The sequence below is a fragment of the Rousettus aegyptiacus genome, unplaced genomic scaffold, assembly GCF_014176215.1.
Source record: "Rousettus aegyptiacus isolate mRouAeg1 unplaced genomic scaffold, mRouAeg1.p scaffold_m13_p_5, whole genome shotgun sequence".
Classification (NCBI taxonomy): Eukaryota; Metazoa; Chordata; class Mammalia; order Chiroptera; family Pteropodidae; genus Rousettus; species Rousettus aegyptiacus.
This window is the reverse complement of record NW_023416308.1, coordinates 66,613,505-66,628,273: the sequence shown is the minus strand read 5'-3', so window position 1 is coordinate 66,628,273 and position 14,769 is coordinate 66,613,505. Positions and strand designations below refer to the sequence as shown.

Sequence of the window (14,769 nt, the reverse complement as noted above, 5' to 3'; positions counted from 1 at the left end):
AAAATGAGCTAAGAAATCGTTGCTTAAATGAAGTTCTGATGAGTTTTAGGCAATATGGATTGTGCAGGTGCACGGGCACACACACGTGCAGGTGTATATAGAGAGATGAACAACACTAGGCCCACTCTCTTATGTAAAGTTATCCTTGGAAAACAAAGGGAAGATTTGCTCCTTCTTGGCCTTGATATTCTTAGCTCTCAGCATGCACAGAGTCTAGCCTCTTATATTTTCTTTAGACGTATCTTCCAAATTTTAATATGTATTGGAACTATTTGAAGGGCTTCTTAAATCACACACTGCTGTGCCCCATCTCAGTGTCTGACTCAGTAGGTTTGGGGTGGGGCCAGAGAATTTGCATTTTAATAAGTTCCTAGGTCCCTTGATGCTGCTGGCCCAGGGACCACACTTTGAAAACCACTGAATTTTCAATAGTAATAGCTGTATTTTTAGTTGAGTACTAATGATTTTACTCCTTACCATGTATTATGCTGTTCCTTAGCCAGCTCTCAATTCATTGAATAATATTGTTATCTAAGAGAAGGAATAACTAATTATCAGATAGGTTACGGAAAGTTTTCTAAGAAAATATTCAAGCCAGTTGGTAGGATGTTTAAGAAACTGCCAAGTGAATACGACAGGCAGATTAAACAATCTGTGTAAGCAGAGAAAGGTTGAAAAGCATGCGTTGCTCAGAGAATAAAAAGTATGGTTAAGGTATGTAAAGGAAAAAACTTGGTCTCCCTTTCATGTTTATCCTTTACTCTCACACCACTACCACATTCACAACACTAATGACACCAGATGTATGGGAGTTTTTCCCAGGTGGGTGTCCCATAATTTGACTCAATTCTAACACTACCCACCTGTAGATAGCATCAAATCTCACAGGTTAAGGGCTCAGTCCCACAGACTGGCCCTCACTTCAGACGCTGACTGCCAAGTAGTAGGTACTCAGGTTACCTATACCTTTGGTTCAACATGGCTACAAATAGAAAGTTCCCATGACCCCCTCTTGCTTGAATTAGATTATTTACTAGAACAGCTCACAGAACTCAGGGAAACACTTGCAAACATTTGCCAGTTTATTAAAGGATACAATAAGGGATACAGATGAACAGCCAGATTAAGAAATACATAAGGCAAGGTCTGAGAGGGTCCCAAGTACAGGAGCGTCTGTCCTCTCAGAGTTGGGGTGCATCACCCTTCTGGTTCATAGATGTGTTCACCAACCTGGAAGCTCTCCAAATCCCATACTATTGGATTTTATGGAAGATTCCTCATATAGGCATGATCGGTTAACTCCATTTCCAGCCTTTCTCCCCTCTCTGGAAATGGGGGTGGGGTGGCTGACAATACTAAGCTTCTAATCATGGCTTTGTCTTCTGATGACCAAGAGCTATATAGGAGCTTTCCAGGAGCTCACCGAGAGTCACCACAGAACAAAAGATGCTCCTAGTGCTCTTATCACTTAGGAATTTATGAAGGTTTCAGGGGCCTTGTGTCAGGAACAGGGACAGAGACCTATATATTTATTTCTTATTATTTCACAGGTGGTATGAAGACATGGGAAATTAATCAAGAAAGGTAACAACGCTAAGTGCTAACATTTTATCAAGCTATCTATATTCTGGTTACTATTTCCTGCTTTACATGTAAGAACGTTCATTATAATCTTATGATGTAGATACTATTATTATCCCATTTTACGGATGGGGAAAAGGAGGAATGAAAGTATTAGGTTAACCAGCCTAAGATTATATAGCTAATAAATGACAGAGATGGGCCATGAACCCAAGCAGTTTGTCTGTCCCTCATGAGATGGTCTCATCATTAATGGCTTTTTTATTCTGAAGGTTCTTAGGTAGAAAGTTGGAGACATTGGTAGAAAGATCTTCTACCTCTCCATCTTTGATTTGGCTATCTCAAAGGAGTATCTGAGATAAGATAGGTGGTCCAAGTATATAGAGCCAGAGTGGAGGCCAGAGGACAGTTTCAAACATTCTGATCTTCCACATATAATTTGAGGTTGGGAGGACAGACCTGCTAATGGCTGGTAGGCTAAACTCAGATATCTCAACTTGGGTAGAGACCCTCACGGAGGGGATAGTCTACCTTCCTATAGTAGAGAAAAGTGAATGGAAGCTCTGAAAAGTAGAATGAGTATTGGTGGCATTCAGCACTTGATGTCAGTTGTTGTGGCTATTGTTTTTTGTTTCCTATGGCCCTTTTCTGAAAATGACAAATAGAAAAAAAGAAGACATTTTACAATAAAACTACCATTAATTAAGCACTCCCAGGCTTTATTCTAAGTGTGTGTGTGTGTGTATTCATTTAATTCTCACAGTAACCCTAGGAGAGAGGTACAATTTATATTCTTATTTTATATATGGGGACATTAAAGAACAAACGTTATTATATAACTTGCTTACAGCGTTACAGCAAATTAGTGAGGACACTAAGTGAAGCTGGAAAGAACTACAATAAGTAAAAAACAGTTGGTTAAAAATTAGTACTTCTGAGCTACTGTGTGACAAAAAGAGCTGATTTGGATCAGGACATGGATTCTGGCTCCAAACCTTAGTGCCATTGTAAAGATTTGGAGTTGGTCACTATGGGCAATTTCCTCAGGTACAACATGGAGATAATACCTACCTTATAGAGTTTTTGTAAGGATCTTGTGAAGCGACGACTGTAAAAGCCCAATGTGAGAAACAACTCCCAGGATTGGATTCGGAAATCTGGGATCCGGAATACTAACCCCAACAGGTTCTCCCGGAAACCCGCGCAGAGCCCTCTGGGTTTTGTAGTCTTGTACCGACTCCTGCTCGCCTTTCCCCTTAATTGGGGAGGCTGGTTGTAAGCCCCGGAAGTACTCGTCTCCTGAGAGGCGTGCTAGTTAGGGATAGGGGTCAGAGGTCGCCGGGGCAGAAGGCGTTCCTGCCGCTGGCGAAGTCGCTATGTAGTGGAGTAGCCGGAGCCTTCCTGGGCAGTTCTGGAAGGATCTTGGGCTCTACTAGCGTAGTAGCCCCAGGACTTCTAGTTGCCGGCCCCTGGTCCCTGCCGGCTAAGCGGAGCCGCCGCCGCCATGTTTGGCTGTTTGGTGGCGGGAAGGCTGGTGAGGATGGGGCCGGGTGGTATCAGGAAGCGGGTAGGACACTGAGGGCAAAGCTCCGGGAAGAGGATGGTGCTTTGGTTCGAGGGATGCGGGGAAAACTCTCCACCCCCACTTCTCATGTCTACTTTCCTACTGAAAGTGTGGGGGTGGAGAGGGACGCTGGGGTGTTCGTTCTCTTTTGCCCCCAGCTCTGTTCGGAGTCATTTGAGTAGTAGTTACATTAGCTGCCGTTTTTCTGGTGTGCATTACATACTAGGCAGTGCACGCCTTTTGTCTATTTCTCGATATTTCATCCTACTATCACATTTAACCCTGACAACTTGAGATGGTTATCATTCGATCCATTTTGCAGTTGAACTGAAGCCCTGTCGACGCCATAAGTACTCTCCTAAGCTAGCTCATATAGTGAATGAGATATAAATTTGGCTTTTGAATCTGATCTGTAGCGTACTGTTTCTCAAAGATTAAGGTGTTCGGACAATGTGTACCTGCTGGTTCCTTTCGGAAGGGCCCTGCTAAAAACGTGCTTAACGTTCATTGTAAGTTGACTGATAGAAATGCCTGAAACTTGTTTGACCATATCTAAGATGACACTTGAAGAATGTGAGCAGCGAGTTTCTTTATTGATCAGAAAGATGATAACCTTCCTTGCTGGATTACTATAATTAAAGGAGATCAGCACCTGGAATTGTTCAAGAATAATCTGGAAGGTGAATTTTGCTTGCTTCCTTAGAAGCCATTTAGAAATCCATTTCAGACCTGACTCCTTTCACGTGGAGTTCTTTTTCTTTTTTCTCTATGCTTTGTTAAATGTTGCAGCCCCTTTGTTGAATGATTTCATAAGTTTTTGATAATGTGTCGTATTCTGTACACAATTCTAAGGAATCACAAAGATAAATTGGAGACACTGGCCTCAAAGTTTATCGTTTGTCTCTTGAATGACTGGGAGGCCCCTTTGGGTGATGGTGAAAATTCCTAATACTGATGAAATAATTTTGGGTTGCCCCTGCTCCTAATAGAAAAAATGAAAGGACCAGCCTGGGATGAGTGTGAGTCGGATTAATAAGTGTCATTAATGAATGACGTTTAAAACGTGCGTATTTTCTTAAAGAATAAAAACACTAAATGGAATCCATGTATATCTCATGTTAACTACTTTGGAAGGAAGTTTAGATACAATGATACTTGTATTTATCTAAAGCCTAATTTTAGTAATAGATATCCATTACTAAGAACTGCTTCAAGAGAAGACTTTTTTGGGGTGTTGAACTCTTTAATTCTGGGTTAGAACACATTAATCAAAATAAACCTAGCAACATCTCAAAACTTAACTACATTATCCTCTTCCTGGAAAACTCCACTTTTCTAAAGTTATAAACTCCATTTTCACTTATCTAAAGTTATGAACTCAATTTTTCTTAAATAAAAGTTATACCTTTCTTCTTAAGATTAGGAATTAGAGCGTCATAATGCAGATTTACAGACGGGTGCCTTATACAGAGTTGACATTTAAGAAATACTTACTTTGCCATGTGCTTATTTAAGATTGTAAATGCCATAATTTTATGTGCCTTTTCAAATTATGTACATGGCAAAACCTGGCAAAATTGAATTTAATACTAAGATAGGCAATTTGGTTTGTATTTATGTTCTTCCTTTGTTCCTCTATATTAAACTGGAGGGTTTTTAATTGGGTTGGAAAATTTCAGAAGAGAGAATCAGCTTGACTTTATGAACACTTATCCTCGGTCTCTTGGGAACAAATTTAGGGCAGTCGATATTACTTTATCACTAATACATAGATTCAGTTACATAGCAGTATATTTTTCTTAAGTGACTTTGTATAAGTCGATAGGATATTATAGAGGAAGAAAGTAAGCATTTTAGTAATAACAAATATTAGGAAAGGAAAAGTTGCATTCTAGGATGAGAATTAACTATTTTGAGTCTTCAAATATACTGGTAGTATTTCAGATTTCGTAATTCGGTACCTAGAGAGACAACAGCAATTAAAAAACAAAACCAAAATTCTCATGGACGGTAAACTCTTGACAGCCTATTGACCAGAGTGCACTCAGAATCAATACCTTTTTGCTAATGAATGTGGTATAGCCATTATCAATTATTTTCTAAAAGTGTAAAAAGGAATTTTTGTGAAAGTAAATTTCTCAGACTTCAAAATGAGACGATTTCATTTTATAGCTTGTTCAGTTCTAGAACAGAAAATTAGATTATCAAATGAGTCAAGAGGAAACTTTTAAAAGTTCCCTCTTAGTACATTGAAGGTAGAATTTTTACATTTTATATATAGTCTATTCTCATTATTTGCAGTAGTTATGTTCTATAAAGTTCCTAGGAACACTGAATTGGTAAATACTGTAAAGTTTCTAGGAACACTGAATTGGTAAATACTGAATCATTGCCCCTCATGGAAATACAGGGTTAGGTTCCTGCAAGCTTCTGATCACATTTTTAAATCACCTTTGTTTTATGTGTGTTTCTGTTTAAAGACATTTAATATGTATTGTCGATTGTTAACACTGGACTCAGCCAACAGCACTGTAACTCATGTCTGAATGAAACTTAATATAACACCTATTTTCTCATAAGGTACATAACAGCCTTGGGCTTAGGAACACTAGCCACCTTTTTAGCTTAGCCATTTTAAACAGTCAAATCACCAACAAAAAATACAAACAAACAGGGCACTAAATAGACTGTGAAAAGGATACTTGTTTACAGTATGAGAGCTGAAACAAGAAGGCACAGTGTAGCTTTGTTCCACTTAAACTGGGACCGTGGGCATCAGGCAACTCATTTTTTTGCTGCTTTGAAAGTGGGGGTTACAAATATATTTTACTGAATAAGCAAATTAGCAAATATGGAATCTGAAAATAATGAAGGCCAACTGTAATTATTTCTGGATTGCTTACCAGTGTTAATTGCCTGAGGTTCTTTACCTTCTTCACATTAGAAGATCAAGGTTTTGTGGTGTATTTTGAACAACCTTTCATTTTTTTATAGCATTCTGAAGCTGTAGTTTACTTATGTAAGTAACATCCTTGCAGGGCACTTCCGAAATAATTTAGTTATATTTTAAAAGATTAAGTAAATCATTTTAAGACTATAAGTTTTGGATTCCCTATTCTAAATAATTGTTTAAGCTTTCAATTAAAGTTGACATACAATATTATGTTAGTTTCAGGTGTGTAAGATAGTGATTGGACATTTATATAATTTATGAAATGATCCCCCTAATAAGTCTAGTACCCATCTGACACCATACATAGTTATTACAGTATTATTGACTATATTCCCTTTGCTGTACTTTACAGTCCCTATTTTTGTAGGATTCACTATTAACACTGGTACAGTTGGTAATTCCATAACTAAAATATCAGGTTAGCCCAACATTATACTTGTTACAATAACTGTAATTGACTATACTTGGAAACAGCATATAGCAATACTCTAAGGGTTATAAAAAGTAGTCAAGTACTGAACTAAGATGAGTTTCTTATTTTCTAGGTACAAACAGCTGCACATCAAGTGGCAGAAGATAAATTTGTTTTTGACTTGCCTGATTATGAAAATATCAACCATGTTGTAGTTTTTATGCTGGGAACAATTCCATTTCCTGAGGGAATGGGAGGATCTGTCTACTTTTCCTATCCTGATTCGAATGGAATGCCAGTATGGCAACTCCTAGGATTTGTCACAAATGGGAAACCAAGTGCGATCTTCAAAATTTCAGGTCTTAAATCTGGTAAGAATAATAAATTAAAATAGTTTCATAATTAAACTGGTTTTTATATAACAGTGGCTTTTTAAAACTTCATTTTTCTGGTTGCTAAAGTAATATATTAACATTTTTAAAAGAATTGGATGATACTAAAGCATTTTAAAAATACTAAGTGAAAAACCTCCTTAGCTCCTCATATTTCCATCCTATGCGCCTAGAGAAAGCCACTTCTTGTTCTTTTTGTATGGTATATATCTTTGTAAAGGGATTTTTCTGAATTAGTGTTTTAAAATAATGAGAGGAATCTTCTCATAATTTGTAATATGCACATCTAAGTTTTAAATAAACAGATAACCAAGTAGGCTTATATAGGAAATAGAGTTATTTTTTCCTATAAAGATTTTTGAACATTTAGATTTGATTACTTCTTCAATATTCTTCTGTTGGTTGTATTGACATTGGCAGATGTTAGACCTTACAGGGACATAATCTTTATTTTGTTGGTTTGAGTTATCTTGTAAAGAAATGTGAGAATGAAACTAAGTACCATTTACTCTCATCGAATCTCTGGTTCCCTTGAAAATCTGAATGAAAACAGACATGAAAATTTTTAGAATGTAAATATACATTCTCCTAGAGATTGTAGACTATGAAGAAAAATTATATTTAGACAAATATTTATATATTTAACAAGCATTTGGTTATCTGCTGTGGGGATTTAAAGATAATGATTAAATTCTTGCCTGAGATAACTTATAATTCTGATAATTCTGTAGAACATTAATTAGAGGGGTATAAAGTAATAATGGATGTTTGTACAAACTGCTGAGATAGACTAGGACAAGGAACAATTAGCTCTTAAAGTAGATTGGGAAAAGTTTCCTGGAAAAGGTGATATTAGGACATCTTTAGAAGATAAGTAGTTAGCCCTTTGAGAGGCCTGTTGGGACCTTCTTTTCTAGGTAGAAGAAATATGGGTATAATGATGAAAGTTTGAAAGCATGATGTGCTCAGAATGGCACAAGGCAGGATATATATAATGGTAAGGTAGGCAGGCATGGATCATAAAAAGCTTTGTATATCACACTGACCCATTGAATTTAATATGTCACAATTTTTAACATGCTTAGATCACAGGCCTATTTGAAAGTATTATAAAAATTATGTGTAACATAATATAAACGTAGTGTAAACACAATGTAAAAGCTTAACAATTTGTAAATACTCTGAATCCCTCCCATCCATGTAACTTTCCCCAAAAAGAACTGTTCCTGTCAGTATAGAGGAGCCAGTAAACAATTTTGAGTAGGGGAATGATATTATCAAATTTTTTTAGTCTGAGGACTGTGTGAAGAACTGGAGCAGTTCTGGGCAGATGATGGACCTCTTAGTTGCTATTATTTTGTGTAGTTGGAATTCTACGGGAAGAAATGTGAGAGAGCAATATTTAAAGCTAAAAACTGGAGTTGATGATAAATACTAATCTCTACATTAAGAAGCAGGACAGATCTCTAGAGTCCTCAATGAGATTATTTTTTATCTCTAAGACATAACAAGCAGCATCATCTGGGAACTTGTTGGAAATGTATATTCTTGGTAGGACCCTAGACAATACTGAATCAAAGTGGGTGGAGACCACTAGTTTGTATTTAAGTTTCTTAAGTACTTGTGTTGCATGTTAGACTTTGAGAACCATGGCCCTAGTAGGGCATTTACTGTATGTAATGAATTAATGTCTCTTGTACATATAGAATGGTATTACTTTTGGACAGTCTTTGGGAAAATTAAGAAAATAGTCAATCTCAAATTACTTTTTTTTTTTTTTTTTTGCTGTGGCTGTGCCTAAGAATACTACATAGATAATCTATAATTAGAAAAGATATAAATAGACAATTCAGTACATTCTAATGAAAATACTGGGCATAAATTATAAAGAGAAAGTAATAAAGGAACCATGAAGATAAGACAAGTTGTTTATAACTGAACAGCAATTAGCTTAGCAGATATATCAAGGGCATGAATAGAGGTCAAAAATCAATAGATTAATATCTTCAAAGTACCAAGGAAAAATAAAATTACTAAAAACTGTCATTTTGAAGTGAAAGAGAAATAAAAGTATTTTCAGATGGAGGTAGAATTTATCATTACTGAAATAATTACTAAATTTACTTGTACTTAGAGGAGAAAATCGAATCAAGAATGCAGAAGAAAATGCAAGACACAAAGTTAGCAAAGAAAGTGGTAAACATGTAGACAGATTGGGACAACCTGATTTTATAAAACAACAGAATAAAGAACTTAAATGCACAAGAATTAAATGCCATACTAGAAAACAGTACATATGACAGGAAGGGTAGTGATCTGAGTTAAAGATTTCTGAGGTCCTATTGTTGAGAAAAAGAATAGTAATGTTGATTCTACTTTCCAGTAGTCCTGTTAAAATTTTAAGGAAAACTAAAAAAAAAAGTGGGGGAAACATAGTATATTAAAAACAATAAGGAAATAATTTCAACTATATCAGTTATCAAAACAAATGTAAACAGCGTAAACTATCAGAAAACATTGGAGACCACAGGATGAATTTTTTTTTAAGTCAGCAAACAAATATTTATATTTTTGTTTTTGAGTAATGGGTCTAAAATATTGTAACACAAGGAACCAAAAAAAAAATCTTTCATAGGTATATTAATCTTAAGAAAACTTTGACTAAGGCAAAAGCATTATTAAGGATTAAGGGATTTATTCACTAGGAATGAGATAATTCACTAAGAAGACTTAAATATTTCTAGGAAAAGGTAAATGTTATGAATTTGTGTGTATATAACTTCAAATATATGAAGAAAAAATATTGACAAATATAAAAGGGCAGCCTTAATATTTTAATATATGTCTCAACACATCAGTAAATATTAGTGAAGAAGGAAGATTTGAATAAAAATTAAGCTTGAGCTAATGTACATTTATAGAACCCTGCACCTAATTATTAGGTCATATACATTTTTAAGATCATACACAAACACAGAACATTTGTTAAATTTCATCACTTACCAAGTCACAAAGCAAGCTGCAGCAAATAGACAATATACAACTCAGTGCAGTGTAATTAAAAATCAAAAGATAAAACCTTGTCATGTTTAGAAATTAATAAATACTTTAAAATAATTCAGGAGTCATAGAAGAAATGATTATGGGAATTAAACTTCTATAGAAACGGAAACCAAATAAAACATCACATATCAAACCTTTTGAATGCAGGTAAAGTAGTACTAAAGAGTTTAATAGACTTAAATGCATGTATGTGAAAAGAGCTTGAAATGAGTGAGCTAAATATTTAACATAAGCAACCCAAGAAAGTAGAAGAAAATGATAATTCTAAGAACAAATTAATGATAGAAAGCAAAGAAACAGGGTAATGAAATAAAAATCCAATCTTTGAAAAGACGTAAGATAATGAGCCACTGAAAAGATGTGTTAGAGAAAAAGAAGGCACAAATAACGTTATCACAAATTTAAAAATGGAAACAATTATAAATACAGTAGAGATTAATGTTTAAGAGGAATTTTATGCCAGTACATTTGAGAATGACAAAGGAACAGATGAAATTGCTATTTTCTAGAAAAATATCTTAAAACTGACTCAAGAATAAATTAAAATCCTGAATAGACATAATGTCAATAAAGATTTAAAATAAGTAGTTAAAAATATACCTCTCTGTTCCATGTGTAACTATCAGGTCCAGATAATTTTACAAAGTTCAACTAAACTTTTATGAAACAAATTGTTTTTATCTGTCAGAAAATAGGAAAAGAGGCAGAGTTAGGCAGTTTATATTTTGAAACTATATAACCTTCATATCAAAAAGGACAAGGCCAATATGAGAGAAGAAATTGGCCTAAGCCAACTTTTTTTATTTTGAATTTTTATATCTATATACATAAAAATGTTACAAGGTGGATTCAACAAGGTATATTATTTTTGAAAACTTCATTATAAAATTTCAAGCATATATAATAGAAGACCAAGTAGAATATTGAACCTCTCTCTACTCATCACCCAGCTTCAAAAATGGCCTACTCATGGATAATATTATTTCATTTATATTCCCACACATTTCTCCCTTATAGTATTTGGAAGTAGATTCTAGAATCACCACATGTTATTTGTAAATATGTTAATGCCTATAAAAGGCAAGGTCTTTTTTTAAAAAAAACGGTAATAACTGTCATCACAAAACCAAATAATAATTTCTTAATATTGAATATCTAATAAGTGTTCTGATTTCCAGGGGTCTCAAGTTTTGATTATATATTATAAAGTGTTTAAATACTTTCAATTAGCATCTGTGTAAAGTCCTTACATTCTAATTGGTTGATAGCTCTCTCAAGTGTCATTTATAAAAATTGAAGATTTAATGTATTCTCTATTTTCAATAAATTAATTGGATTTAGAGATTTGATCAGGTTTTATTTGAATTCATTTTTAAAATTTTTTGGTGGGATTATTATAGGCAGTGGTATGTTTTTTAATTCAGAAGTACCTATATGTCGTTCTCTCCGTGACATTAGCAGCAATTTATATGCAGTGCCTAGATTTGTTAATTCAGTAGGGGTCCCACATGATAATCTAATTCTGTCATTTTATTTGAGCTGTAAAGACCAGTTGCATATCTACTAGGGATTGCCCAGGAATTGAATCATTAGGAAAGGCAGGATAAGTGCTTGAACTTTCTCTTTCTATACCAATGTTTAAAAAAAAGATTTGATCTCTAACAGTCCTCAGAAATAATAAAAAAATTTTATGAAGAATTATAAAATCATGGATATATTTGTGTGTATTTATTTACATGTATGTGTTCTAATCATTGGTATACTGTCAGGATACATTGGACCTAATTTTAATTTTTCACTTTCTTTTTTAGGCAGATACTGATATTTCATGACTTTTATCGTGTCTTAAGACATTTTCCAAAGAACAGAGAAAATTAACCTTTTTTGGTTAATTAGGAGTTTTAACAGCTTGATTGAGTTGTATTGACGTAACAATAAACTGCACATATTTGAAGTGTACAGTTTGAAAATTTTGATATATGTATGCACCTGTAAAACCCTCACCACAATCAAGATAATGAACGTATCCATCGCCCTTAAACATTTCCTAGTGCTTTTGCAATCCCCTTTCCTATCTTATCCCCACCCTAGGCAACTACTGGTCTACTCTCTATCGCTATAAAAATACTATGCAAAAGGTTAATAGCAACTACGAACCTACTGTTATACCAGCAAAACCTACCTCTTTATTTTTAAGGCACTGCTATCATGTTCCACAGGCTCCTCAAACCAAAAACATTACCTCTTTCCCTAAATTAACTGCTCCTCCTCTTCCTGTATTGCTTATTACTATATTTATCAGTATCCATCTAATCTTCTAGCATGTTTTCCAACTAGTGATTTGTTAAAAAAAATACCATGACATCTATTTGTTTCTTTCCTTTTTAAGTCAATACATAAATACTCATATGCATTGATTAATGTTGGCCGTGAGCCAGTAGACCAGGACCCTTTGGTTGTTGCTGGAGACATAGCAATTAAATTGTCAGTTGTCCTCACTTTACGCTCTCTTTTGCCCTAGCTTTGCCAACGTTTTGAGTTTGGAAAGGGGTACATCTCTTTTTTGTTTATGATCATCACTATATTCCTTGCCGCAGACGCTTTGGGAGTAGTGAAAAGTGCTTTCTCTCTCTCTTTTTCTTTTTCTTTTTCTCCTCCTCCTCTTTTTTTTTTTTTGTTTTTTTGTTTGTTTGTTTTTCGCATTGTTTTTGGCTGTCTTTTCTCTATTCTCTTGTGACATTCAAAAAGTTGAGGGATGGGCATTCTGGGATCTTAAGATTCATCCAACCTGGAGGAAATTCAGCAATTGAAAATGACTTAATCTAACTACTTTCACCAAAACTTTAATAATAATAATTACTCAGTGAGATATGTTTTCTGTTGTAGAGTTAGATAAAATAGTCCAAAACCCAATCCCAGAGCAATACTTGATCTAGTACGGGCTAATGGATTTATTTCCATTAGGATAATGACTAGGTTTTTTTTCTTCTGTCTTTTAAAAAATCAATTTTCTCATCATTTCCATTATAACATGGCTATTGATAGTTTTATCTCTGAAACAATTTCAAGGTAGTATTTGTAATGGGGAAAGCACAATGCTTTATTAAAGAAAAATAAAGCAGCTTAAAATATTTAGAGACTTAGTGCATTGTCAACATTGAACCAATGATAACATGTTGTTAAAATGTTCTGGGTGTTTCTTCATAGTATATTTTGGAAAAGCACTTTTTGGAAGTGTAAAGTATTAGAATTCTTAATTTATGTATAAAAGGTTAAACTTATATTAGGGAATGGTGTATTAAAAATAATACTAAAAATTAAATATGGTATAGGTCTTAAAAAAGTGGGTAACTATGGGTACTAAAGGTCTTTTGCTATACCATGATTTTTAAGTTGTCTTATTTACATTGTAAAAGCTTGGAAAATATACTAGGAATTACTTTAGGCATTTCCATTAAATAAGTTACAGGGGGAAATAAAGTACCTGCTTGTGTAGTTAAAACTTTGTCGTATATTTTACTCTTCAAGTAATTATTGACTATCTTCTTCATTCTTAGTACTTAACTTATCAAATTGATGGCTCCTCTTGTAGGATCTTAGGATCTTATACATGTGTATGTTAAAATCACTCCAGGACAGTATTGAAAGGAACAGATTAGTGAGCTGAGATGATTGAAAATGGCTGTATGGAAGATGAGACTGGACCATGAACTTGAAGTATGAACAGGTTTGGATGGGATCGAAGTGGGAGGGTGAGAACTGCATTTGGAGATGATCAAAGACAAAAGTAACAATATGCACTACACCTTTAAGTGACAGTGAGGAGGAGACTTAAGGGTGGCATGATAGGCTCCTATTTGAGAGGTGTAGGCAGGGGTAAGGTTTAAGGTTTTAAAGGCAAAGTGGAGCTGTCATGTGATGGTCATGAATTGAGGGTTTAATTTTTTTCTGGTAGGTAACTAAGCAAGAGTATGACATTAAAAATAATGTTTCAGGAAAATCATTATCTAGGATGACTTGGAGAATCTTGTTGAGATTAGATCCAGAGAAGTAGGGAAGATTTTATAATAATTGAAGGATTAAGAAAAGGTAGACATTGAATATCTGCTTTTGCAAATACACTGCTAGACTTTCGTATGCATTATTTAGTGTATTATCTAGGTGGGAATTATTAGCCTCTAGTTTTCAAGAGGCTGCATTCAGAGGAATTTAATATTTTGCTCGGAAAAGAAAGTCTGCTAACTTTTAAGTAGTATGTATCCATCTGCCTCTTTCAAACAGTTTTGTATTATTTGGTAATACCATAATTTATTTAACAAATACCTGTTGATGGAAATTTGGGTTGTTTCCATATTTTTTTTAGTTTTACTAGTAATGCTGCAATAAATGTTCTTACATGTATCTTTGTACATATTTTCTAGCATTGTATTTCTGTAGAAGAAACTCCTAGAAGTGGAACTGAATTCCTGGATTAAAATGGCTATAAAACAAGTGGTATAGAGGCCTGGAGAAAGGGTACTGAATGTGGATAATGGATCATGATTGTCATGGCAGTTTTTAGAGAGTCATAATAAAGGTACAGTGTACTTGGTACTACATAAAAAACTAACAGAGCATATTCTTGCCAAGTATAATGACAGAGTAAGCTGTAGAATGTTAGAATGGAAGTTCCTAAAAGTAATTTAATCTAATTCTTAATTTTACTGTTGAGACTCTTGACATCTAGAAAGTTTTAGAGTGTTCCTATAATAGAGCGGGAATTATGATTTGGATACTCATTTTTGGTTCATTAGTCTAAATGTAG

At 34.3% G+C, this 14,769-nt stretch overlaps 1 protein-coding gene and 1 long non-coding RNA gene across 5 annotated transcripts in view; one reads left to right on the top strand and one right to left on the bottom strand.

Annotated features, from left to right (window-relative positions):
* Positions 1-1,064: 1,064 nt before the first annotated feature.
* LOC118602840 lies at positions 1,065-2,768 on the bottom strand. The gene is made up of 2 exons (XR_004950885.1): positions 2,653-2,768; positions 1,065-2,229 (listed from the first exon to the last, which is right to left on the bottom strand). It is a non-coding gene; the product is annotated as an uncharacterized LOC118602840 (long non-coding RNA).
* A 111-nt stretch (positions 2,769-2,879) lies between these two features.
* The window catches only part of HIKESHI (heat shock protein nuclear import factor hikeshi), a 31,798-nt gene continuing 19,908 nt past the window's right edge, over positions 2,880-14,769 (top strand). The window contains exons 1-3 of one of the 4 annotated variants that reach the window (XM_016160374.2): positions 2,911-3,115; positions 3,579-3,654; positions 6,644-6,881. In XM_016160374.2, coding sequence (XP_016015860.1) covers positions 6,731-6,881 — 151 coding nt within the window. In that variant the 5' untranslated portion in view covers positions 2,911-3,115; positions 3,579-3,654; positions 6,644-6,730. Of the gene's footprint in view, positions 3,116-3,578; positions 3,655-3,689; positions 3,826-6,643; positions 6,882-14,769 lie in introns of those variants that run through there. The other 3 variants (XM_016160372.2, XM_016160373.2, XM_016160375.2) reach the window with 3 other exon arrangements.